We start from the raw sequence: 26,554 nt of genomic DNA, 5'->3' as shown, positions 1-26,554 counted from the left end.
CTCTAGGATCTGAAGGAACAAGGCTAGGACGTATCCACGCAGGTCCCCCGCTTCACCATCCCACGGCACCGCCTTAATGCGAATGTTGTTCCTTCTGGAGCGATTTTCCAAGTCCTCTGCGTGGGTCTGTAAGTCCAGATTTTGCTCCGTGAGACGTAGGATGTCCTGCTGGAGTTGGTGAACATCATTCGCCATGCTAAGGTCATGGTCCTCCAGCGTCGCCACCCTCTCGCCAATCCCATCGACATCCCTCCGCACTTCCCTGAGGTCCGAGGCCAGCTGTGTACGAAGTTCGGTAATGTCCTCCTTGATGGTAGCGAAGAGCTCCTTCATGAAAGCTTTAGTCGCCGGCGCTTCATCGTCTGACTGTTTAGAGGAACCGCTGGCTCCCGGCGACGCAGGTTGCTGCGATGATTTGGGGGGCCCCCTCCTTCCCTTTATTTCCCCCTCTGCGCTGTGAATTGGACATGGCCGTGAACTGCCGCCACACTCCTTCCACCAGGCTCTTGGTAGGCGCAGTCGGGAGGACAAGTCCCAGGTGAGGGATTCACCGCGTCGGGCCTCCTGTCGGCGGTGTTGTTCACCTCCTCCCGAGGTCATGCAGGCATGCCCAGTCGGCAGGACGGCCTCCTCCCCTCAAGTCGTACTCTGCTCGCCGGCGCTCGAGTGAGGCACCCACCTCCAGCGCCCGCAGGACCACGCGGGCCGTCGCGGGGAGAGTCCTCCTCCCGGTGGTCAAAGAATTCAGCACTCCACCGTCCGGTCTCTGTGCCCTCCAGCTGCGTTCCCTCCTCTACTTTAGGGTGCAAGGGGCAGCACCACAGGTCTAGCGGTCAGCCAGTCGCAGGTGTGGGGAGATTGCGGTGGGCGTCTCTAGCCAGCAGCTCAAGCCAGAGAGATCGCAAGGTCGAGCGCCAAACAGGGGTTCACAAAGATGGCGGCGCCAGCCTGCACGGCGGGTCGCCCACCTCAGGCAGCCAATCGTCCCGGCCGCCCGGACCGTGCAAAGTGCTCCTCCGGGCAAGTCCAAGCAATGTAGAGGAAGCACCCCTGTCCCGTAGAAAGTGTGACAGGTGAAGGACTCTCAAAGAAGCAAGTGAAATGTTTCAGTAAAGCACACACATGGCAGTGTCCGTGGAACGAGGAGCTTCTTTGAATGCATTCACCAAACTTTGTCCTCCAGGCACAGTCCTTCCCTCAAGATGAGAACACTTCAATAACGTGGCGCTTTATCAGGCAGCAGCCAAGGTGCAGAGGAGCCCAGAGCGCTGGAAGGCCGGGAGAACTCCCCCGGCGCTGCCGGTCAAGCTCCCGCCCCCTTAGGGCCGAGGCGCCGCTCCCGATCCGCCCCCGGCCCAGATCTTCCTCTGCTGCGGTGCCCTCCACGTCTTTGCCGGTTCCTCGCGCCCCACTGCTGTTCTGGCTCACCTTCTGCCACGTCCTGGCGGCGGGAGCAGCAAAGGCGCTCCGGGTGGTCCGTCCCCGTCGGAGCTCAGGGCTGCCGTCTACGGTCCTGCCTCGCCGGGACCGCCGATGCGTTCCTCCCCGCAGCACCCGCGCTCAGCAGGGAGGTGTGTCCCACTCCCGTCCGACCCACGCCGGGGTCACCAGCAACGGCCGGGCCCGACAGGGGCTAAACGCCGCTCAGGCCGAGGCCGGCCCCTCCAGCATGCGAGGTCGCGGCGTCACAGGCCGCAGCTTGGATCGGCTCCCAGAGGCGTCGCAGGCTCCAGATCTCTCCCTCGGCGGCACCGGAGCACTCCGCCAGTCACCACCGTTCGTGGAGCGCCGTGCAGCACTCCCAGGACCCCGCTGTACGTTGCTTTGGTGGAGTGGCGTCGGAGAGGCTTAGAAGTGCGTCCTACTCCGACGCCATCTTGGCCACGCCCCCAACAAATCTTTTTGACTGGTTATTTTATTCAATTGATTTTCTTGTTCTTTTGCTTTGCTAACCAGTCTAAATTTCAGTCCATCAGTTCCTTTAGGCCAATTCTTTCCTTTATGAGCTCTTTTTGAATTTGGTTTGATAGGGTTACGTTCCACTCTCCAAGCTCTTTTCCTTGAACTCCTTCTTAATTGAGTTTCATCTTCACTATCAGCAGTTTCTGTCTCTGAATTTTCAACAGTTTCATTTATGATGAACTTTATAATGTCTTGTCCCTTTTCAGAATCTGCTTTTTCTTTGGTCAGTACTTTCACTCTGTTAGGAACATTTCCATAATTGGTACTTGGAAGCTCATCCTTATCATGAGTGATTTCCTCTTTTTCAGCTTCAAGATTTTGGTTCCTGCTTTTAGAGTTTTCTGACTGTCCTTCAATATCTTTCTGATTACCAGTTTTATCTTCGCTTTGCTCAGTGTCCATACTGGTATCAGTCTCTACCAAATCTCGACTTTCAGGTCGATCTTCAAAATTTGGTACTTAAATAGTTTCACCTTCTCATTCAGATGTGGAGCTAGCGTCTGATATCTCCAAATGTCGAAAATCAGGTCGAGCTTCAGTATCTGGATCTCTCTCTGGTTCACCTTCAGAATCAGTTGTGCTTTCACCTTCCTCCTGTAGATTCTCAGGTTCAGGCACACGAATGGTGTGGCTGGCATGCACCCACCTCTTTACTCCAGCACATTTAACTGCAGTTGTGCTGACCAGATTAACCTATCTTGGTCTTTGCCAACGAGGTACTAAACAGTTTCTTCTTCGGTGTACCTTTATACGAACCCAATCTCCAAGAACTAGATCATGAGCTAGATGTTTTTCTTTCGAGTTTGACTCAGTTCCTACCTGATGGAACACAGAAGTTACCACGTCAGACAGATTTTTGTAGTAATCCAGTATGATGTCATCATTAATAGTCAACAGTTTATCAACTGGTATGAATGCGTGTCTCATCACTCATCCCATCAAAATCTCATGTGGACTTAGTCCAGTCTTTTTATCAGGTATGCTCCTTAAGGTCATCAAAACAAGTGGTAATGCATCCGGCCATTTCAGTCCAGTAGCCAAGCACATTTTTGCAATTCTGTTTTTTATTGCTCAATTCACTTGTTAAACTACCCCAGAAGCCTCTGGTCTGTAAGCACAATGCAATTTCTAACGAATGTCCAGTGCTTTACAAATCATTTGCGATAACTCATTTAGAAAATGCGATCCACGATCTGTCTCAATTGTTACTGGAAAACCATAGCGTGGTATAATCTCACGTAACAACAAATTTGCAACAGTTACTCCATCGTTCCTCCTTGTGGGAAAAGCTTCCACCCACCGAGAAAACAGACAAATGCTTACGAGTACATATCTGAATCTGTTACAGGGTGGTAGTTCGATAAAATCTAACTGCATTCATGTGAATGGACCTCCCTCCCGTCCTATGGTTCCCAAGCTCACAATTATTTTTCGTCTCGCATTAAATTGTTGACACACCAGACATCTTTGGCACAGGCTTTCAGCAATCATCCTTAATGTAGGGTTATACCATGTCTGTCTAAACATCCTAACCATAGCGTTTTTTCCAACATGAGCTTGACCATGGTACATTCGAGCCATATTTGAAATCATGTTATCAGGCATTACTGGTCTTTCATCTTTGTAAACCCAAATGTCATCTTCTTCCCTTGTATACATCCTGCTTTTAGCCAGATGTATTTCTCTTCCTCCTGTATCTGTCTCACTACCTGCCAAGTCTCAACTACTGTGGTTAGCATTAAAGGACTTGAAACATGTTCTTCTTTTGTGTCCCAATTTATAGATGCCAAATTTTTAGCACAGTATTTTGCAATGGAAACAACATACTGATTGCCTCTTGTGATGTAGTCATCTCCTTTCTTTTGAGCAGCACACTTCACTACTGTAATTTTATCAGGCAATTGAATTGCATCAATCAACATTTTCACAAATTCAGCATTTCTAATGGGGGATCCTGCAGAAGTTAAATAACCTCTTTGGGACCACAATTGCCCATAATCATGGACAACCCCAATTCCATACTGACTGTCAGTCACTATGGTAACTCTTATTTCTTTTCCCAATTCACATGCTCGAATCAAAGCAATCAATTCTGCTATTTGTGCAGAACGAATTCCTTTCAGACAAGATGCTGCCAGAACATCTGCTACTGTACATACAGCATATGCAGCACTCAAAGCACTCTCATCTGTTCTCAGACATGAACCATCAACAAACATCGCATAGTCAGATTCAGGCAATGGTTCATCTTTGATGTCAGGTCTTGGTTTAGTACAATACTCAAGAACATCCAAACATTTGTGATCAACCTCATTTCTTACTTCAGTTTCCATGACATCAGTTAACTATGTAGATGGATTTACATTCACACATTTTGAAATTGTCACATTATCTGCACCCAAAATTATTTATTCATATTTTGTCATCCTGTTATTAGTGAGGAACTGTGTTTTTGTCCTAGTGAGGAGAATCTCCACAGAATGAGGTACATATACACTCACAGGAAATCCCATCACTATCCCTTCACTCTGTTCCAGACTTACACTTGTGGCTGCTACTGCTTTCAAACAACCTGGTAAGGCTTTTGCAACTGGATCCAAAACAGCTGAGAAATATGCAATTAGTTTTCTCAGTTTTCCATGCCTTTGAATTAAAACTGACAATGCACATCCTTCTCGTTCACTGCAATACATCTCAAACTCTTTTTCATAGTCAGGCATTCCTAATGCTGGTGCTTCACATAAACTTGTTTTTAGATGTTCCAATGCTTCCATTTCAGGCTTATGCAGCACTATAGGGTCTTTTACATCTGCTCTTGTTAGTCTTTGTAAAGGTTTAGCTATTAGTGAGACCCCACTAATCCATTGTCGACAGTAACCTACCATTCCTAGGAACATTCTCACTTGTCTTTGTGTTTTTGGTGGTTGCATTCCTTGCATCATTTTGATTCTTTCCATAGTGACTTGTCTAATTCCCTTAGCCATTTTATGACCTAGGTATTGTACTTCTTTCTGACAAAACTGTAATTTCGATGGGGACACTTTATGTCCCTCTTCTGCCAAGTGATTTAGTAATGCAACAGTGTCTGATACACATGCATCTTTTGTTTTTGATGCCACTTATACGTCATCAATATATTGAACCAGCACAGATTCTCCAGGCATGTTCAAACTTTCAAGTGATTTATTTAGCAATAGATGGACTCTCAGTATACCCCTGAGGAATTTGGCACCATGCCAAAATGCGATCTCCAAACTGGAACGCAAATATTGGCTGGCTTTCCGGACGTAATGGAACAGTAAAGAATGCATTACATGGATCAATGACTGTGTACCGTTCTGCATCATGTGGAATTTGATATAGGATTACCGCTGGATTTGGTACAATCGGACAACATGGGACAACAATCGTATTAGCTTTTCTCAAATCTTGTATTATTCTAAACGTTCCATTAGGCTTTTTCAATCCCATTATCGGTGAATTACAAGGACTGCTTTCTATCTCTCTCAGAATGCCTTGTTCAATCATTTTGTTTATTATTGGGGTTATTCCTTCAATTGTTTATGCTGTCATTTTATATTGGGGAATGTTTGGATAAATCACTCCTTCTTTTACAGAAACTTTTACAGGATCTAAATCTTTCATTAGTCCAATATCTTATCCTGTAAAATCCCACACTTGTTCTTTAACTACCGCTTTCAATTCAAGAGGTATCTTTTCTTGATCAAACACAGGAAACATTTCATTATTTTCTGATTCTTTACAATGACGTAGTCATTTTGTACAGGCTATCTTCATCTGGGGTTTGTAGTTCAATACAACACACAATTTTTTAGAAAAAGGGTCCAAGGGCAAGTTTAATGAACCAAAACTAGATACACACCCCCACTACTATCATCAACAACAACAAGTATCTAGTGGTAAAAAAAGGAACAAACTCAACTCACAATTTATCCTCGAACAGAACCCATTTTTTGTATTTATGAAAAATGTGTGGAACCCCAGTAATTTCAGATGATATAAGGTTAATGTTTCTTGTTACTATTTCTCTACATAGCAGTAGCAACATCCTAGGTCCTGACGAAAGCATAGGCACATAAGCTTTTTATGCAGAAACATATTGACCTCCATTACTGAACAGATATTTTGTTAAATCTGTTGTTTGTCCTTTTTTTCACTTAATTTTAGACTTGGAGGAGCTGAGAGAAAACATAAAAAATCAGACCTCTACCCAGCTTTATCCAATTTTATCATATCACTACTCACATTATTTGCACTGCTTTTTCAGCTGCCTAAATCACATTAATGTATATCTGCACCACCCATTTGTTAATCCAACTGATATCTGGGTTGTCACAGCCACTATTACGCCTTTAGACTGTGGACATATTTACTCCTGGGTAAGGAGTTCCCAGATGATGTTAAAAAGGGCGGTACAGATCGGCAACTGATGGGTAAACCACATTTGCCCTTGAAGTTTATTTGCCCACGTGTATGGAATTCTGCACAATTGAGCACTGGGGTTCCACACAATTTTCATTAATACAAAAAATGGGTTCTGTTCGAGGATAAATTGTGAGTTGAGTTTGTTCCTTTTTTTTTACCACTAGATACTTGTTGTTGATGTTTGTAGTTCAATCCCACCTGGTGAACAGTTCATTTTACACATAATATCTCTGCCTAACAGGTTAACAGGACTACTGTCACACACCACATATCGGTGCATGTGTTTGAAATTTCCAATTTCCACTTCATCTGGCTTTGTCAAGGAAGTTGTGATCTGTCTATTCACTACACCTACAACTTGGATCTGCTCACCAGAGAGAGGAAGATTTTGAACTTCTACTGATCTAACAGTGGAGCGGGTAGCACCTGTGTCCACTAGGAAAGTCACATCTACATCATTCACCTTTCCATTCACAAAAGGGCCAGATTGATACACCTCAAGAGTGGCGCCAAGTACGCACTCTTCTCCCTCCCTTAGGCATCGTCAGAAACTGTTATCTGACTCACTCCCATCTTCTTTTAACCAATACTGCAGACTGACATTCAACCCAGGCGATCTGTTTACCTGCTCGCCTCCTCAGAATCCTGTCAATGCACTGTATCTCTGTAGATTTACACTGTGTGGAAGTGGCGGCTGTGGCACCTGACTTTGTTGACTAACTACCGGCTGCTGTGGCGATGGCTGCTGAATTACCTCATTCTGCACCTGCGGATTCAATGATGTATTTTCGGTATTAACCTTTGGTGGATACTTACACCCTTCCCTCCAATGTCCCATTCTGCCGCAATTATGACAAGGACACTTTTTCTTAAGTTCATCCAAATTCCCTACTAATTTAGATTTAATAAAATTTCCCTTCATTTTTCCTTGACTCCCATCTGCAATTTTATTTTCCATGTGTGCCACTTGATGTTCAGCTACCTTCACTTGTGACCACATGGCTTTTTCTTTAAGCTTTCTCTGTTTCACTTCAATTTCATCACTACAGTATGTTGCATGTCTTAATACATCATCTACTGAACATGATTGCATCCTATCAAATTATGTTTAATCATATCTCCTATTTCTGGTCTCAGTCCAAACACAAAGCAATACACAAAATGACTCATATCCTTTTCATTCAATTCATCATACCCACTGTATTGTTTAAACACTAACAACAGTCTTTCATAAAATGCATGTACTGATTCTTTTGGTTCTTGCAATGTCCTATAAATTTTTACCCAATCTGTTTCTTTTGGTGGGATCTTATTTTTCAAAAACACTATTACTTGTTCATATTTTCGCATTACTTCAGGTCCAGGAGCACCTGTCACTTTGTCTCGTGGATATTCAGTTTTTGGCCAATCTACTGGTATTTTGCACTCAGACCATAAATCTGCTGGTACTACTATGTCAAATAACCCATCTAGATCTTCCCATAATACCTTTGAGACTTTTACAAATCGATCCACCTGCCGATACCATTCTACTGGCTTCTCTCTCAATCTGGGGAAATCATTGGTAAATGATAATATGTCCTGTCTAGTCCAAGGGACATGTACATAACCTCCTCCTGGTATTTCTCTCATAGGAAATTCATTTGCTACTTGTTCTTTTTCTCTCACTGGGAATGCTAATGTGGATTTGTCATTACTTTCTTTCTATTTCTTAGCCCATTTTACTCTCCATTTATCCCCATCTCCCCATCAATACAATTAATTCTTTTATTCGGGTTAATCTTCCTGCAGTATTAATATTTTCAATGTCTTTTTCTGAAAAATCTACTCTGTAAGATTTCTGTAATATTTTATTCTTGCTAAAGTCTACATTAAATTCACTAGCTAGCCCTTCCAATCAATCATGTATAGACTTTGCTTTCCATGTAATGCTTTTACACATAAACATCAGCTCATCGTCTTGGTATATTTTTAACCCATCTGTTCCAATCGATCCAATTATTAGTTCTTCCACATCAATTTTCAGTCTAGCCACATCTAATACTTTAGGTTCATGATCTTTTACTTTTAAGGTTTTGATCCAATCACTTAATTCCTGTTCTGTTGGTCCTACTGGGGTCTGTGATAAATCTATTTTTTCAATACTCCTTTTAGGAGTCACAGAATCGGATTCTGCACCTGTTGGAAACTTGTATGGTAGACTCTGATTGAAAGTCAAGTCATGCGGTAATACATGACTTAAGCGCCTAACTTCAGACAAATCTGGATTCACTTTTTCTCTTACTGTTTGTAAACTTTGATTCAAAGGAATTGTCAAAGACAGTTCTTTTATTTTCTGATTTTCAAACACTGGAATTTCAGGACCTATTGTGTTACTGGGACTGTTACAGCTTCTATATTTTTAGTAAGTTCCTGGATCTTTTCAGTTAATTCATTTGTAGAACTTATATACTCAGAAGTACTCGGTTGTTCTTCAATTTGTCTCACTACTTCAGCTACACTCCTTCTGGTTTCATCATTTTGTTTAGGGGTACCGGTAAGTCTAGTTTCTATTAATGGAGCATTTGAATCATATATCATTTCTACCCTTTCTGGAAGGTCTCTAAAATTTGAAAATCGTTTTGGAGTTTCAGCAAATCTATTCTCCATTGGTGGGGCATTTAGAGTTACACTTATAGAACTCGGTTGATAAGTTGGTGGTCTACTATTTAATATCTCCTCCAGTACTGTATGTTCTGATTTACAATCCTCATAGCTTTTCCATCCTGACTCCACATTATTCCTTTTCTCCATGCATTTCTGTCCTACCATTTCATCAACCAACCTAACCGGATACATCCCATCACATATATCAGCATTTCTCCACCTACGCATTCTACTCTCATGAATTTCTTTCCAAAAACCACGAAATCTACCTCTTGGTCTTCGGTAATCTTCCAACTTTTCTCGCTCTAATTCACGCATCTCATCTTCACACTCAACTAATGCTTCAAATTGAGTCGGTCTAGGTCTCGGTTCAAGCTTCATAATTTTCCCTCTCAAATTTCGTAATACTGCAAGACTAAACTATCCTACTTCTGGAAATGCTAACGCACCATAATTTCTTGTATATCTTGCCCAGTTTTCCAACCATATGCATGTATGATAGCCATATTTTGTCATCATGTACGAAGCAGGCGTTTTAGGGGGAGGGAGTAATTTTCCCTCTCTTGTTACTATTGCCTTGTTCTTTTTGAATACATTTTTCAATTTATGAAACCATGAAGGTTTCTCTTTCTCTTCTCCGTAATAAAACTCAATTTTTCTGTTGTCTTCTGGACTTTCAAAACAAACGTGCACCCTTCTTTAAACTGCTTCGTAACACCAACCTATCACAGCGCGGTTCACACTATCGTACCAATTAGAACAAGATAAGTTTCCCTAGTGCTTAACCAATAATCTTGCTGCTTCCCCTGATGCACCAATCAGCTCTAACCCTGTCTTGGCCTCACGGACCAATCCCAGCGCGGTACCTCTGACGTTAACCCTGCTCCGGTTTCTTCGGCTTCTGCTGACCCCGCCTTTACAAAAATCTTTGGTGATTCGTATTTACACTTTTATACAACTGAATCTGTTAGTAACCACATAAAACAACTCCATTCGTCTGTTTCGCTAAAACTAAAGTTATAGTTTCCTCATTCGCACAAGTATTCTGTATTTCCAGTAGACAGCGCTTACCTCTTCTCTACCACAGAATTTGCTTTCGACAATAAAGTAGCACTTCCCTCTAATTTATCCTTTTTTCAAGCTCAGGTTAAGCCCTACTACTCTCCCAGCAGTAAGTTTTAAATCAGGATACACAATGATCCCTGTGCTTAAGGCCAAGATTTTATAGACTGCCCTCGCTATACATTCATCCTTTCACACGTAAAGTTCCCTAAACTTGTGATATACGACGATACCACTACTTTGAAACAGACTATGTGATGTGCCACTTGACTTGCCACACTTCCTCTGCCTGCAGACAGAGTGACTAGCTTCCCACACTTTCCGGAAGCCTTTTAGGACTACATATAACGTAATACAAACTCAACAGATGTTAATCATTATTCTGTACATCAAAATTCTATATACTCTGCTCTATACATCTTATCCTAGTTAATCTATAGCAACCAATGCTCTGCTACCAAGTTAATAACTGATGCTGCGCTCATCCAGAAATTTCTTTAAACCAAATCACCTTTTCCCTGAAGAACCGAATCACACTTTCACTCATCAGTGGGGCCCATAACACTGTGAGTCACTCATACGCACATTCACCCTACTTGAAGGATTCAGTGAATAATTCAAAATGGAAGAGAGCTACTGTATCATGTAGCGGAGTGTCCTAATTAAACGCTATCTATTTATAATATGTACATCTGCAGTTTTAATTCTTTACCATGGTTTATCTACGGGGACATTTTCAGACACACCACCATAATTTTGTCAATGGATCTGCTAGTAAAAATTAACTAAAGGATAAACAAGACCAGCTCAATTCTCCATTCATTTAATTTTTATTCTAAAGCGAAAATCTTCTAGCATGACCTTTATTTATTCAATCTTTACTTTATTCATTCATAGAAAAAGAATTAAATTCAAACATTTATATTTATTTTAGTTCAATAGTTCAGAAAATAGGCAAGTTATTTACCACAATCTAAGGACACAGACATTAGCATAGGACAGAATAGTTCCCAAAAATCCTCTCTCTATTCTCTCTAATTGTCACCTCATCTAAAGACTCCGTACCCATCCAAGAAAAGTTAAAGTTCAGAAAAGTTTCAAAGTCCTTACGCCTCAGCAATCTGGCAGCATGTCGGGATACAAAGATGGAAATCGAAAAGGAAGCTTTTTTCTTAAGTCCGAACATACTCTTATATACCCTTTTTCACTAACTAATCTATCTAATTTTTTTAACATTTGGGGTCTTCAACAGTTAGGATTGGACGAATCGAGGGCCGAAATGAGCATAACCTCATCATTCTACTGTCCAAATTTTGCATGATTAGCAAATATGAAAGTGGTCTTTTTTTAGCTTATGTCCATTTCACTTGTGTCCGTAAGTTGATATTTTTGCATTTCTTCCCATGCTCATGACTCGGAAGTTAAATTTTGTTGGCATACAGTCAGGTCTCTAGGGCACATTGTACTTGACCCATCCTGCACGGCACAGGCATCTCACATTCATTCTAAGCTTTGTTAGGCATGCGTACTGCGCTTCATCCTCGGAGTCACAGAAACGTCCATTTTGTTTAGGCCGCATGGGCCAGAACGGGAACTATTATAGAAACAAACACAATTTAAAAGTTAATTATTGAATTATAACCCTTCTGTTTACCACCCCCTCTGCTAAGGTATCCCTGTTAGTTATTACCTAGCAAATAAAGCAACATATATGCATAATTTACTTACCATTCTTCATCTTTTATGCCACAAACAAACAAATAAAAGCACATTCATGCCGCTTTTGATTAGGTTATAGCGTTTGCGTTAGATTTAAACGTGACAACATCACTTAATTAGTCGATTATGGTTTGCAACAAAAGCAGATTAGTTTCCCCCGTGTATATTTGTCTGTGCATTCTATTCTATGTTGGTTAATTTTCAAAACTACACAATTAGTTCATGTTACTGTTATGAGGAAGTAACTTCACGAGGGGTATACAAAATTTAGTTTTTCCACCTCGCTCCATCAGTTGTATATATTGTTTTTATACATAGGTCTTTAGTATTTTTGAATCTAGTCCAATATATGGAATAAACTTGTAGTCTTTTGTTTCTTGCATTTCTTTGAGCACATCTTAACTGTATTTTTATTGGATTGTTCATCTTACTCTATTTTAATTAAATTGCAATGTTTAATGTTGTATTTATCCCTTCATCAGAGGTAAGACAATAATTATTACCTCAATTGTTTTGCTTGTATGACTTGTTTTATTAATAAAATGTACTTACTGGCAGCAGTTATGTTGGAGATTACGCTGTCGCATCGGCGGTATTGTTTTTTTTTAAATTTATTTTTTATTGATAACACAAGCAGCAAACAAAAGAAGGATTTACAGAAAGTGATACATTTGATCCGTAAATAATGAAACCCAGACATCTGGTTCATGAGTACTGGTTTACAGTGAGGAGTCTTTCCCACTTGTTCTCCCTCTGTGCGGCCTACCCACACCCGGCCAACCTCTCCCGATCCCTCAGAGATGGTCAGAGACTCGGCTGGGCCGCTCACACATGTGCCACGTCCTTTAACGTAAGGACCCGGCCTCAGTAGTGATTTTGAAAACAGCAGTATTTGGCCCTGAAGACGCTGTGACGGCAAGTCTGGCCTTAGTGGTGAACTCTCACATATTTTTAATGAGCAAAGATGAGCTTAACATATTCACGGTGTGAATGAGGAAGGGGCCGTTGTAATTGAAAGTGGACTGAAAACCAGCAGCCATTTTCTGGGCACTAATACCTGGCTAGTTACTATGACAACTCCTTGTTCAAAAGTGAACACAGATTGCTTTAACCACCTTGACCACACTTCACAAAGCTATCAGCTGTGTTTTTTCCTGGTAGTTTTGACGCTCCTTTGCCCTTTAAGTATTTTGACCAAAAAAAAGGGGGTTAAAAGTGATATTGTTAGAGTTAGGCTGTTAGGTTAATTTTAGGGGTCAGTATACTCAATATTTTAGAGTTCAATATTGTAGATTTGTAGTAAGCCTTAGATTTAAATCTTTTTTCATTATTATATTAATATTGCAATTTTAGTTTTAGTTTGACTAGTATAGTACACATTACAATTGTTCAGGAAGCATGACTGAGGAGGAGTTCCCTCAGTTGGAGGTAAGTGAGGAAATGTTTAGGAAGGATTTTTAAGAGGGATTAAAGTCCTTTATCAAAGAAGAGGTTGAAGCTGCTATGTCTAAGAGGAAGAGGAGCGCTCCTTTAGAGGTGGAGTACTTTTCTGTCTCTGACAAAGACAGGCCCACAAACCCAAAAAAGGGCGTAAAGGCCTGAAGAAAAACAATACATCTGACCAGTCCTAAGAACACCAGGTCAAGGACAAAACGGTAAAAAACCATGTCCTCTGTGAGTGGTAGCATTAGCGCTATAAAAACTGGGGTAACCTTAGCGCAAGAGACAATGGTGTCCTCTGAGGCACAAGAGGGTGTGGTGTCTCAGCAGTACAAAAGAGAACCAGGACTCACTCAGCCTAAATGATATGTTCGATGCCAATAGTGATGTTAAACAGTTTGATGAATTTGTGTTTGACCCTGATGAGGGCGTAGACACCTTTGGGGGTCTAGACAATGATTTACAAAGCATGTTGTCCATTAAGCCAATTAAAGGCACTTTGGAGAAGATGTTCAGCCCACACACCATAAAATATTCACGTAGGTCTGAGTGGTGGCCACTGGCAGTGTGGCAAAATTTATTAAACAGTGGGTGAGAAGATTTCTGAGAGGCAACATCAAAATCGGATACGGGCTGAGTGCCCCAGACCACTAAAAGATGACATGTCATGTCAGTCACCAAACCTAGACCCAGAGTTGATAACGTTCCTGTTTAAATCAGGTATTAACCCAGGAAAAGGCCTAGAACTGTGCATATAACAGTGTCAGGACAATGTCTTGGACATCTTGGGCCCTTTGGCACTCATATTGCACATGGCTGAAAAAGCACATATCAATGACACTGAAGTAGGCCTAGAGCTCGTAAGATGTCGGAGCCAAAGAGCTGTCAGCCCGTTGGGCAAACGCAGGCCTGATATCCAAAAGAAAGAAGATCATTCTTATGAGGATGAGCCCTAAACTTGCTGATTAGGCCAGTAAAGAATCAGAAGGCGACCTTTGGGGCTTTCCCTTCAGACATGATTTTAAGTTCTTGGGCAAATACATGTCCACATTCATGACCTTAAGTAAAGCCCACTATAACATGAGACATGATTTCGAAACACACGTTTTTGGCAGGGCCGACCAGAGAGGACTGGCTGCCGGCCAAGGGATTAGGCGGTCTCATTTTTGTACCCAAAACCAGCACTCCCAAGGTTCGAGGGGTTATGGCAGAGGCTTCCAAACCTTATCAGGATTCTACCCACAGAGAAGATCTAGAACTGGATGGGGAGAGCTAGATCTCAAGGGTCTAGTGCTTGTCCTTCCCAAGTAAAGGTCGAGGGAAGGCTAAAACATTTTGTTCCCAAATGTAGAGAGGTGACAAATGTTCCATGGGTCTGGAAACCATATCAGATTTCAAGATACATTTCTGGGAACCCACTACTCAGATTTCTCAACCCAAGAGATTGTCTTTGACAGCAATAGAATGGAGTTGTTGGATGTGAAGGTTACTGAAATGTTGCAGAAAGTTTCAATAATAAAAGTAGTAGACTCAAACAATGGGGTTGTTAGTGCTATTTTTATGGTGAAAAAGAAAGACAAGGGATGGCGCCCAGTAATAAATCTAAGAGACCTAAACAAATATTTGGTTTACTCTCACTTCAAGATGGAGGGAATCCATATGTTATGGGGTATGCTACAGGAAAAAGAATGGTTAATAAAACTGGATTTAAAAGATGCATATTTCACAATTCCTATGGAAAGGAATTTTCAGAAGTATATCCCATTCAAATGGAAAGATGTAGTATACCAGTTTTTCTGTCTTCCCTTTCGTTTATCCTCCGATCGATGGTACTTTATAAAGGTTCTAAGACCTGTAGTAGCCTTTCTGAAAGGGAGAGAGAGAGGAATTATGTTAATAATATAGCTGGATCACATTCTGTTGATGAGTCAGGTGAAAACAAAGTTACAGGAACATACATGTAAGACAAAGAAACTTCTGGAAAAACTGGAATTCATTTTGAATGTAGTAAAATCAGTCTTGATACCGAGTTAGTCCTTGGACTTTCTGGGCTTTCAGGTAGATATTCTAGGAACTCAGTTACTATGGCAAACAGTGTGGTGCTGATTCGCATAGACAATGTTTCAGCGGTTTCCTATATCAATCGCCTCGGAATTTCGAAGTTAAAGCAGTTAGCAGATCTAGCAAAGGGCACATAGTGTTTCTGTTGGGAAAACAAGATTATTTTGTCAGCACGTCACATCCCAGGCGAGCAAAATCAGAGAGCAAATTGGTATTTACATCATTACTCCATTTGCTCCACATTTTGCGCCGCATGTAAAATTGATTTGAATTTTAAAAAACAAATACTTTCTTTGCTACTACTTGCTCACCTGCCATCTTGGTGTCCCCCTGGTCTGTCACGGTGTGTGCCAATTGTACGGAGGGGTCAAAGCACCAATCAGACACACTCCTGGTTGGGCACACTGGTTAGCACTCCACGCACTGCTGTTAGCAGTCCCGCCCACTCAGTGATAAAATCAAGTGCGCCGAGCTAATGCGTGCAGCGGCGCGTCGGTGGCGGGCCAAAGGCAAGCCCGTCTGCACCCATCCATGCCTGACCGTCGCCAGGCGCCATCCCCCTGGCCCGTTTAAAGCCAGACCATCTTAAATGGACACTCTGAGATATACCAGATTGGAGCTCCTCTCCTTAAATACTGCCTCTCAACTGAGACAGACAGACAGACAGACCCGTCATGGAAGACCTTTTACTTTCCAATAACCAAAAAACTAAGCCACATGATAAAGACAAACAGAGCTATAATAAGCTTCCTCCGCAGCCACTCAAACAGCTTAACTGTCTATATGGCAACGCCTGTTCGCTTCCCAAACACTCGCTTGAAATCTGGGCATTGTTAGATCTAGAAAAAACAGATTTTTTCTTTATCACGGAAACATGGCTCCAAGACTTGTCTACCCCTGATATAGCTGTAGCGCTTCCCACGGAGTACAACATCTCCAGACTGGACAGGACTGGCAAGAGAGGCGGGGGCACAGCAATTATCCATAAATCACACATTAAAATTCACACAACAGACACCCACATAACAACCTGGGGCGAAATCCTTATTTTCTCTCTAGTTCTAAAAAATAAGGAATCATGGAAAGGAGCCCTCATCTACAGACCTCCTGGCAATAAAACCAACTTTGCTACACAGCTTATGGAAATTATAGCTCTCATATTCTGGCGTGTAGTAATTTCCTCCTATTAGGGGATTTCAACTCTCACGCAGAACTCGTACATGACCCTCACACGACTGAGCTGATTTCCAGCATCAACTCGCTAGGTCTAACAATATTAGAGACCGGTCCCACACACAACGCGTGACACACCCTAGATCTTATATCCACAAATTCTCAGGGAATTCAGATCAACGAGCTCTTTCCTGTTATATGGTCAGATCACTTCATAATTAAGTTTAGCATCTCTCTGAACCTCACCCAACCCCACCATAGAAAAGAAGTGAAAATTAATCGCTCCTGGAATAAGATCAACCTTGATTCGTTCTCTTCTCACTTTGTCCCCCCTCCAATGACCCAGTCCACTGACCCGAATAAGGCGGCTGCCGACCTAGATAGGGCCATCAGTCCCGCCTTAGATATTATAGCCCCGAAACAAGCAACCAAATGCCCCAACAAACTTTCCCCCTGGTTCACCCCTAACCTAAAAACAGCTAAACAAGCTGCTAAAACAGCCGAACGACAATGGTGAAAAAATTTTTTTTTTATAACCGACAATCAACAGTATAAAGCCTTACTTAAAGACTACATGAACAAGATAGAATCAGCTAAAAAAGTCTACCTTGGAAACAGGATTAGCCAGGCAGGGAACTCGCATAGAGAACTGTACTCAATAGTAAAAGAATTCACAAACCCCCCATCCTGCCAACCTTCACTCATGGAGTCCCAAGAATGGGTTAATGTCCTCTCCACTTACTTTACGGACAAAATAAACGATATCCACAAACTATTTCCCAAACGGACTGTGCCAGCTATAGGCATAAGTACAACCGATCAAACACCTAAAGAACAACCTCCCCCTTATAAAGCCCTTAAAGAATTTCATACATTTTCAGAGGAAGAAGTAGGTATCACAATAAAGAAAATCAAATCAGGGTCCCCAGCAGACCCCGCGTCCGCCCAAATCCTAGCTGAAATTGCACCGACCCTGATCACTCAGCTGACTGCTACCCATAACCTTTCTTTAGTCCATTGTACGGTCCCCACCCAATGGAAAGAAGCCATAATCAGACCAATACTAAAAAAGAACAACGCGGACCCAAAACAACCCCTAAACTACTGTGCGATCTCCCTCCTACCACTCTTTGGAAAAATCATGGAATCAATCATAAATAAACAGCTAGTTAAACACCTGGAAGATAACAAGCTACTGGATCCATCCCAGTCAGGCTTCAGAGCTTTTCATAGCACTGAGACTCCTTTGCTTGAGATTGTGGATAATATTCGGCTGACCATCGACGCAAAGCAATCGGCCATCCTGATCCTACTCGACTTGTCGGAGGCCTTCGACACCATCTCACATAGCATTCTCTTAGAGCGCCTGACTGGGATTGGTTTCGAGGGCCTAGCCCTACTTTGGATCCAGAGCTACCTGAACAGAAGGCGGTCTAGAGTCCAACTTGGACCATTTTCTTCAGCTATTGTGGAAAACGATAAGGGTGTCGTCCCTCAGGGATCAATACTGAGCCCCACACTTTTTAATTTATACTTATCGCCACTGGTAAAGGTAATCAGAGCTTACGGCTTTGAAACTGTGTCCTACGCTGACAACACTCAGCTGTTAATCACCCTAGGCCCAAACCCCGCAGACACTAAATCCAGATTCCAACACTGCATGACCTCTATAATGGAATGGATGACCAATAACTACCTGATGCTTAATGCTGGAAAGACCGAGAATATGCTGTTTGGAAATGCGCAGAAATACTGGTCAAAGGAATAGTGGCCTTCAACACTAGGTCCCTGTCCTGCCCCGAAAAATTCAGTTCGGAATTTGGGAATCACTATTGATAATAAATTGTCCATGTCACCCCATGTTAACAAAGTAGTACACACCAGCTTAGGACTAATGCTCAGGAAGATCTTTAAGTGGATCCCCATATCATCTCGTATGCCCCTAATTCAGGGCTTAATCATAAGTCGCCTGGACTACGGTAATGCACTGCTCGCCGCCATCAATGAAAGTCTTTTGACAAAACTCCCGACCTTTCAAAATACAGTGGCCAGGCTGGTCCTCGATCTTCCCCCCCGCACTTCATCGGCCCCGTGTCTCAGAAAATTGCAATGGCTTCCCATAAAAAACATATTAATTTTAAAATATGCTGCCTAGTCCACAAAACTATAAATGGCCAAGGACCGAAATATATGGAAAGAAAACTCTCTGATTACTGACTGACTAGAACCCTCCGCTCCTCAGATAAACACCTCCTAACAGTCCCAAAAGTCCGCACTGTCAGAAATGGGGACAGATGTTTCTCTAAAATAGCCCCAGAAACGTGGAACTCTCTACCCCTACCGATCAGAATAGATCCAAATCACAACACATTCCGCAAGAACCTGAAAACCTGGCTCTTTTAGACCCTTGGTCAACCCTTTACCCTGTCCTCTCACTGAATTTCTGCAAGCGCTATGAGACCTACGGGTGATTTACGCGCTATATAAATTTAAATTCAAATTACAGAATTTCAGCTGTTGGCAGTTGAACCCAGAGATTTTCCGGAAAGTACAAGCTCTTTGGGGTCCAATACAATTTGACCTTTTTGCCAGAAGACTCATACTCTAGGTGGTAAGGTATTTTGGTTGGAGATTGGACCCAGAAGCCTTAGCAGTGGACGCCTTTGTACAGAATTAGTTTGCGGAGAGGGCTTATGCCTTCCTGCAATTTGTTATGATCCAGAGGGTATACCTTGCAAGGTTCAGAAGGAGGGGTGCAAGTTAGTCCTAGTCACTCCTTTTTGGACTTTGGTGGTTTGGTTGCCAGGAGTAATGGAATTTGCAGTGGAAGAACCTCACTGGTACAGCAGGGTTTATCATTGGCCTGGATGGCAAGGAGCATCCTTTGGTAGCAGAAGAAATCTGAACCTTCTTGTGTGGTATGTGTCGAGGGCTCTGGCAGATTATCTGGCCTTTCAGGAAAGGCTGAGTATTTACTGGATGAGTCATGGGCACTAGGTACTAGGAAGAGATACAAGGTGTTTTGGTGAAGATAATGCTGTTAGTGCACGGAAAAGGGTCTGTTTCCCCTGAGGATGCTGTGACATATTTGGGCAATTATCTAGCCAAACTATTTTAGGCAGGTTTATCTTACAGGACTATTAATTGCAGAAGAACAGATGTTTAGGCTGGCCCTGCCCTGGTACGTGACATTGCGGTTAGAAGCGACACACTAATATGTAGATTGATGATGGGAATAAGACTTAAGTGACCGCCTAAGGCTCTGTACGCTTTCTTATGGGGCTTTAATTTGGTAGTCAAAATTTTGATTCATGGCCAGGTCATTGTTACCTCTCTTTCAGACAGATGTCCAAGAAATTGACAACTCTCTGTGTAGTATTTTTCAGAAGGGTTTCAGATGTTAATGTTGTAGAGATCTGCAACAGAGTTTATTCAGATGGTGTACATTTTGATATCTGGAAGAGAACAAAGAATATGTCTGGTAATGTTTTCAATCCTTCGTTCTAGGATTGTCCAAAACTATGTGTTTTAAGTTGCAAGAAGGTTTATGAACATAAAATGCTAAGATTTAGACATGATGGTGACAGTCAACCATTGATATCCCATGTGAAAACACATAAAGCTGTATCTACCAGCACAATAGCTAGGTGGGTTAAAGCAATAATGAGTGAGGCGGGCATAGATTTATCAACATTCGTTACTGATTCAGCCAGAGGTACAATAGCCAGTAAGGGATTCTGGGCAGGCGGTACTCTTTCGGAGATCTTAAAAGCAGCAGATTAGTCAAATGCCTGCACATTTGCAAATTTTTATTTGAGACCAGTGAAGAATGTAAGCAATTTAGTTATGAAAAGCTTTAAATATACATAATGATAGCCTCTGCTTTTGTAATGAAATGACGATTCTTCAATTAACTTGCAAAGAGAATCTTTATTTCATTAAAGACAACTGAGGCTATCATTATTCCACCTACTTCACCATATGTTTTTTTCAAATGGGTCAGTCGAGGAAATTTAAATACAATTATGAAGAATGTAGGTTAGTCTATTTTAAAAAAAAACTTCAAAACGTCTTGGTATTTACATCCTTCTCATAGCAGAATATTTTTTAATTTATCTTGTTTTCCAAAGGAAACAGTTCATGATTGGACCAGACCTCGAGGGAATGTTGGAATCCTTTTCTGTGGATTATATTGTTTCAGATGTTTCCCGAGTTGTTTAAAGTTTTTCTTCATGTTGCAGCCTAAACAGAGGACGATAGATGTTACCATGGTCATATATATACTGTACTATGATTCCGAGATGGAACAATTCTACTTTGTGATGTGTGTATGTACGATCGTTAAAGGGATGCATGTTGGGCAGCAATAAAGATTTATGCATAATGATAGCCTCTTTTGTCTTTAATGAAATCAAGATTGTCTCTGCATGTTAATTGAGAATCGTCATTCCAGGACAAAGTTGTCATTAAGGCATTTGTTCTACAAGCCTATGATGTGATTGTACTATTGTCCACAATTAGCATAGGAAACTAAATTATCACACATTGTACTCACAGTGGCCATATATGTGTTAATACAACAGCCTCACAGGGATCCATCTTTAACTCCACACGTATGGTTGGATACTGAGGAAGGGAACAGACACATTTGAATGGGGTAGAAGAAGTCAGAAAGTCTAGCCTTAAAACACAGTAAAACGCTGTCTACATGATGGAGAATCCAATAATCTTTTTTTCACCAAGCAAAAGACAGACTCAAGTTCAAAAGGTTGGCTGCCTCCTGCTTGTTGCTCCAATTAAGTAAATGTAAGATTCTGTCTTTTAACCAGCACACAGCTCTAAATGAAAGGTGTTGGGTGGTTGTCATTAAATCTTTGTATTTAAATGGTGGCAGTGTTTTTAGTCCTTTTGGAAATCAGGTTGAGTTTTGCAATTGGCTTGTGATTGAGGTGTCTGGGTGCAGGCTGGCTTTTCAGCACGGACGTCATAGCTATACTTGCTTATTGGAGAGGGGATTAGCTATGCAAAGGATCAGCCTTGGAGGTAGGCTAATTCCTGAGAGGAGGCTTTGGTGAGACCTCTGAAAATTTGATCACAAACTGATCATGTGATTGTGGTCAAGTGATTTGTCTGGTGTGTTTTTGTTGCAACATTGACCTCTTGGTGGAAAGAAGAATTCACTCAAAGAATGAACAGATTCAAGAAAAGCACTTAATATGTTAAATTATGATGTTTGGATTTAAACACCAGCATCTGAAATGTATTGAAACCTTTGAACCATTACCCTTTGTTCTCAGTTGTTTTAAAACCTACCCTTCGCAGGCATTACTTTTCTTGAATATATTTGAAAATGTTAACGATGAACATTCTTGCGTTCATCTGTATCTATTGTGCTTAGTGCGTATTCTTTGATGTTGCATAGTGTTTGTCACTGATGGCTTCACGGATCCTTAACCGTGAAGTGGTTAGAGGTCATAGATGTCGGGCTTCCACATTAAATAAGCCAGGGGTCGGACAGTCCATGCCAATCTTATTCTTAATATCTCTTAAGATGTAACAGAAATTATATCGCAGATAAAGAGTAATGCACCACCAACTGTCTGAAAGTTCACCAATCATAGATTGGAACTTCTTTGTCGCGCTAAAGAAATAAAACATTCAATATATAATTCAATATAGCTGAAAATGACTGTCCAAGGCAATGGATTGCATAGATGCTGGCCTTCACAAGAATGCTGTCTTTGCTACACAGGGGTACAAAAGGGGGTGGTGATGGACAGAGCATCTGCACCAATGAAACACTCACACCCAGTCAACAGGTCTAGGTTTAATCAATCACCGTTCTTTAGCCCACTCTGCCACCCCAGTTCAGACATGGCCATATGCAAATCAGTCTGGCCCAGTGCCTCATGGGAACAGTCCAGCCGAACTGCCAAGCCATGCCTTCCCTGGACCGGAAACAAGCTTCCTAGGACCGGTTTCTGGCATTACAGCCGTCTTCAGCCAGGCTTGCTTGAATCCAGAGGCAAAGTGAGCAAGGGACTCACGTCTGAGCATACCCTGCCAACTTATGGCGACCAAAGTGGTACAAAAGGGGGTGGTGTTGGACAGAGCATCTGAACCAATCAAACACTCACACCCAGTCAACAGATCTAGGTTATCCATCACCGTTCTTTAGCCCACTCTGCCACCCGAGTTCACACATTGCCATATGCAAATCAGTCTAGACCTTGTGCCTCATGGGAACAGTCCAGCCCTGGAGTGGTGTGGTGAGCAAAATAACGATGAATTAAACCCAGATCTGTGACTGGGGGTGAATGTTTTGCCATTGTGCAACATTCCGTCCATCAATTGTTATTTTTGCATATATCAAAAGAAGCAGTTTATATTCAGTAAAATCAAGGACTGTATCAGAGTTAAAGAATCCAGTCTGTCTTTGTATGTTTGTCAACGGCGTTTCAACCCTTCAAAGGTCAATCTTACACCTGACACTCTACATACCAGCAAAACCCAGGCCATTTCAGCCCTGAAGACTCTTGTACTATTTTAAGGGTGGACACGCTGTCAACACATGTACAAAGACAGACTAGTTTCTAGAACTGTGATACAATGATTAACTCCCTGTGTCCGTGATTGTACTTAATATAAACTGCTGTCTTTTGATATAGAGCAACCAATATACAGTGGATGTTCACATTCTCCATCGCTGTTTTTACTCGTTTCTGTATTGTTTTTTATTTACACCTGGGGCCTAATAATTTTTTTCTTTTTGAGAAACACTCTCAAAAATGTTTTTTGAAAATACATAAATGTTTTTTTATTAAAACTTGGTTTGGCGGAACCGTAGTTATTTATAAATACTGACTGTGTTTCAAATTGTTCTACTATTCTTTACTAAATATCATTGTGCATTGGATTAAGAATATTGATATAAAGATTGACTCTGCACTGAAAGATCTGTGCAACTACAGCTTTTTTTCAGAAATGAGTTCCATGTGAACGCTTGTTCCAAGGATCACTTGTGCTACATAGAGGCATTTTAATTTTTACCGTCATCCTTTCATGCTGTATGTTTTAGAAGACATGTCATGCATTGCTAATCTATTTTGTGGAACATTAATTACAATGTTTATGCCTGCTTGCTTTTTTTTATTAGGTAGCTCTAGAAAATCATTTACCTATTATCGATGCACTGGTATCAAAACAGCAGTGCCTTTAAAAAATTGTTTGGTGCCTTGCTTATTATGTCGTGTATAATCATTTACATTTTGCCTTGGTTTCTAGGTCTACCGCAGAGTTCATTCACCCAGAAGTTCAACAAAGGTAGGCCCCTTTTTTTTCATCAATGTATGGACAGCCTTCTTTATTATTGTGAATTTGTTTTAAAAAAAATCGAAGTGTACTGCTTATTAATGGAGGAAAAATGTGTTTTAATCACATTCTGTGTGGTCGAAGTGTTCCTCATATCCTTGTTTGGAGCAAGTTCTGGTGCCAGTCCAGAAATTGAACAAGAATGAACGTTCGAGCATGCTTCTAATTTATTGTCACCTTGTTAGGTCTCAGCCAACCAGACAGCACAGGTGTCTGGGCTGCTAAAGACATCTTAGGGACATTCAGAAAGTTGACCAAGGAATGCAATCTGCTTGTTGCTTGGTATTGACTTTGGGGTTTGTAACTCACGTTTTCTTGCTTTCCATTTTCTGGCCTAGTTTTAAGCAGTCCAGTTTGATTTCGTACCTTTGCTTGCCCAAACCTTATTGACAGAATTCTTCCAAGTGCTCCCTTTCTGTAAACAGGCCTGTAAATCTTGTTCTTATCTCATCACATGTGCTGGCATTGAAAGACTGAGGTCCAATGCCAGGCGCTGTCTTCCGAGAGCGCTTGTTTACTTTTCTTTCTCTGACTTCGTAGTGAGAGGATTTATGTGACAATCTTGCAGGATACTGGGGGTAGAAAATAGTTTTTTCCTAGCACATGACAACATTTGAATGAACTGGGTAAATATTTCAGAATATTTCAGAATTAGAAACAGAAATAAAGCAATTTTTTTGTTATTTCTTAAGTGTGTTTGGAAAGAAATAATTTAATATGATCTAAACAAATCATTGCACTAGGTAATGCAATTTTCACACATTTTCATTTGTGCACTGTATAGTTTTATTAGTAAAACTATACATACAAATATAATGGTAATTTCAATTAAAAATGTGGTATCTTTAATGGCAGTGTGCTACCAAACCATGAATTCTCCACTCCACTCCACGCCACTGCACTCTGCCCTGTACCATTTCACTTTACACCACTCCACTGCACTCTGCACCACTCCACTTTACCCCACTGCGCTCTACGCCACTGCACGTCACTCTACTCTGTATTACTCTGCTCTATGGTAAACCATTCCTTGCCAAGGTACTCTACACGACTGCACTCTTTGCCACTGCACTCTACACCACTTCAGTCTAAGCCACATCAATCTACTCTGCACAACTCCACTGTACGCCACTTTTCATTACTGCACTCTACGCCACTGCACTCTATGCCAATACACTCTAAACCAATGCACTTTACTCTGTAACATTCAACTCTAGACCCCTGCACTCTACATCAGTCCACTGCATGCTACTCTCATCTCCTCTGAACCACTGCATGCTACACCACTTTACTCCATGCCATTACACTCTATGCCTTTCAATGCAACTACACTCTACCTTTTGCCACTCTACTCTACGCCACTTCCCTCTACACTGAAATAATCTACTCTACGCCACTCTACTCCACTCCACTCTACTCTACAATACAGCATTCTAAGCCACTCTACTCTTAACCCCACTATAGACCAATGCACTCTATGCAACTGCACCCTACGCCACTGTACTATACGCTGCTTCCCCATTCCACTCTACAACACTCCACGCCACTCTCCTCTGCACCACTAACTTTTAGCCATGCTGAAAAGTGCCACACTGGTGTACCACATGGCTAAAACACATTGGCAAAGGCAATAGCTCTTGTGTACTTGAAACCTATTGGCTTTGCCAGTGCTTGTTTAGTGATTGGCAACAGGCTTCAGACTTGGGTATGGAAGGTGGCACTGCTCCCTATTTTCATATGTATATTAGTAATAATCCGTGAATTACCTTCGTGACTCCATGCCAAATGGACTCGCATTCAGTGAGCTGCTGTCAAAAGCCCGTACTTATTTATTTTTTTTACATCAAAAATTTGTTAAAAATTATAGTCACAAGTTTTTTAAATAACACGTAGGTACGTCAAGCAAAGGTATAGCACATACAATTGTTCCTAAGCAGATCACAATAGTTGCCCGGGGGAACACCTGTGCTGTGCAAATTATTCTCTGAGAAAAACTGAATTATATTTCGATTGTATCTTTTCTTTTCTCCATTGCTGTATTGGGAGATGTATATTTTAATTACCCTAACATGAGTCCATCGCTTGAACTGCAGTGCCGCCTCGTTAGGCATCTGTTTCCGAAATTGTTGTTTTTAAGCATTTAATATTTATCAAATTAGGTTGATGGGGAAAGATACGGTAATTACTGATTGTTACTGCCGCCCGCAAAGGAACATTAACGGAGGTATTTATTATTAACAATGCTGTTAACTAGACGGTTAATCCTTTCTCATATGACAATCTAGCACTGATGTCAGACCACCTGTTAAATGTTTAAATGCGAGTGACTATAAAGAAAAAATACTTATGTAATCTCCAACATACACACACGTGTGTGTGTGTATATATATATATATATATATATATATATAAGTTATTTATTTATTTTTGTTTTATATAGTGCGAAATCGACCCGAAGGTATTAGAGCGCTTTGCATGAGCACCTGTTGCGTTACAGATGGAAACAATAAGGCACGTGGAGATTAAGTGATTTGCCCAGGGTCACAGGATGTTGCGCATCCCTTCCGAAACTAGCACATGGATCCCCAGCTTCGAGGTCGACCTGTCTAGCCGTTAGGCCACCTCCAATGCTGAAAAAGTAAAATTTAACTTTGTTTCCGGGACGTCTTTCAGA

General features: G+C 41.5%; 1 protein-coding gene across 2 annotated transcripts in view; it reads left to right on the top strand.

Moving 5' to 3' along the window:
* The window catches only part of ANK3 (ankyrin 3), a 2,005,091-nt gene that overhangs the window by 486,612 nt on the left and 1,491,925 nt on the right, over window positions 1–26,554 (top strand). For both annotated transcript variants that reach the window (XM_086921764.1, XM_086921763.1), the window contains exon 3: window positions 23,794–23,832. In XM_086921764.1, the coding sequence (XP_086777890.1) occupies window positions 23,794–23,832 (39 nt within the window). The remainder of the gene's footprint in view (window positions 1–23,793; window positions 23,833–26,554) is intronic.

This window comes from Lissotriton vulgaris, chromosome 5 (assembly GCF_964263255.1).
Source record: "Lissotriton vulgaris chromosome 5, aLisVul1.2, whole genome shotgun sequence".
In the NCBI taxonomy this organism is placed as follows: domain Eukaryota; kingdom Metazoa; phylum Chordata; class Amphibia; order Caudata; family Salamandridae; genus Lissotriton; species Lissotriton vulgaris.
This window is presented reverse-complemented; position numbering and strand designations above follow the sequence as displayed.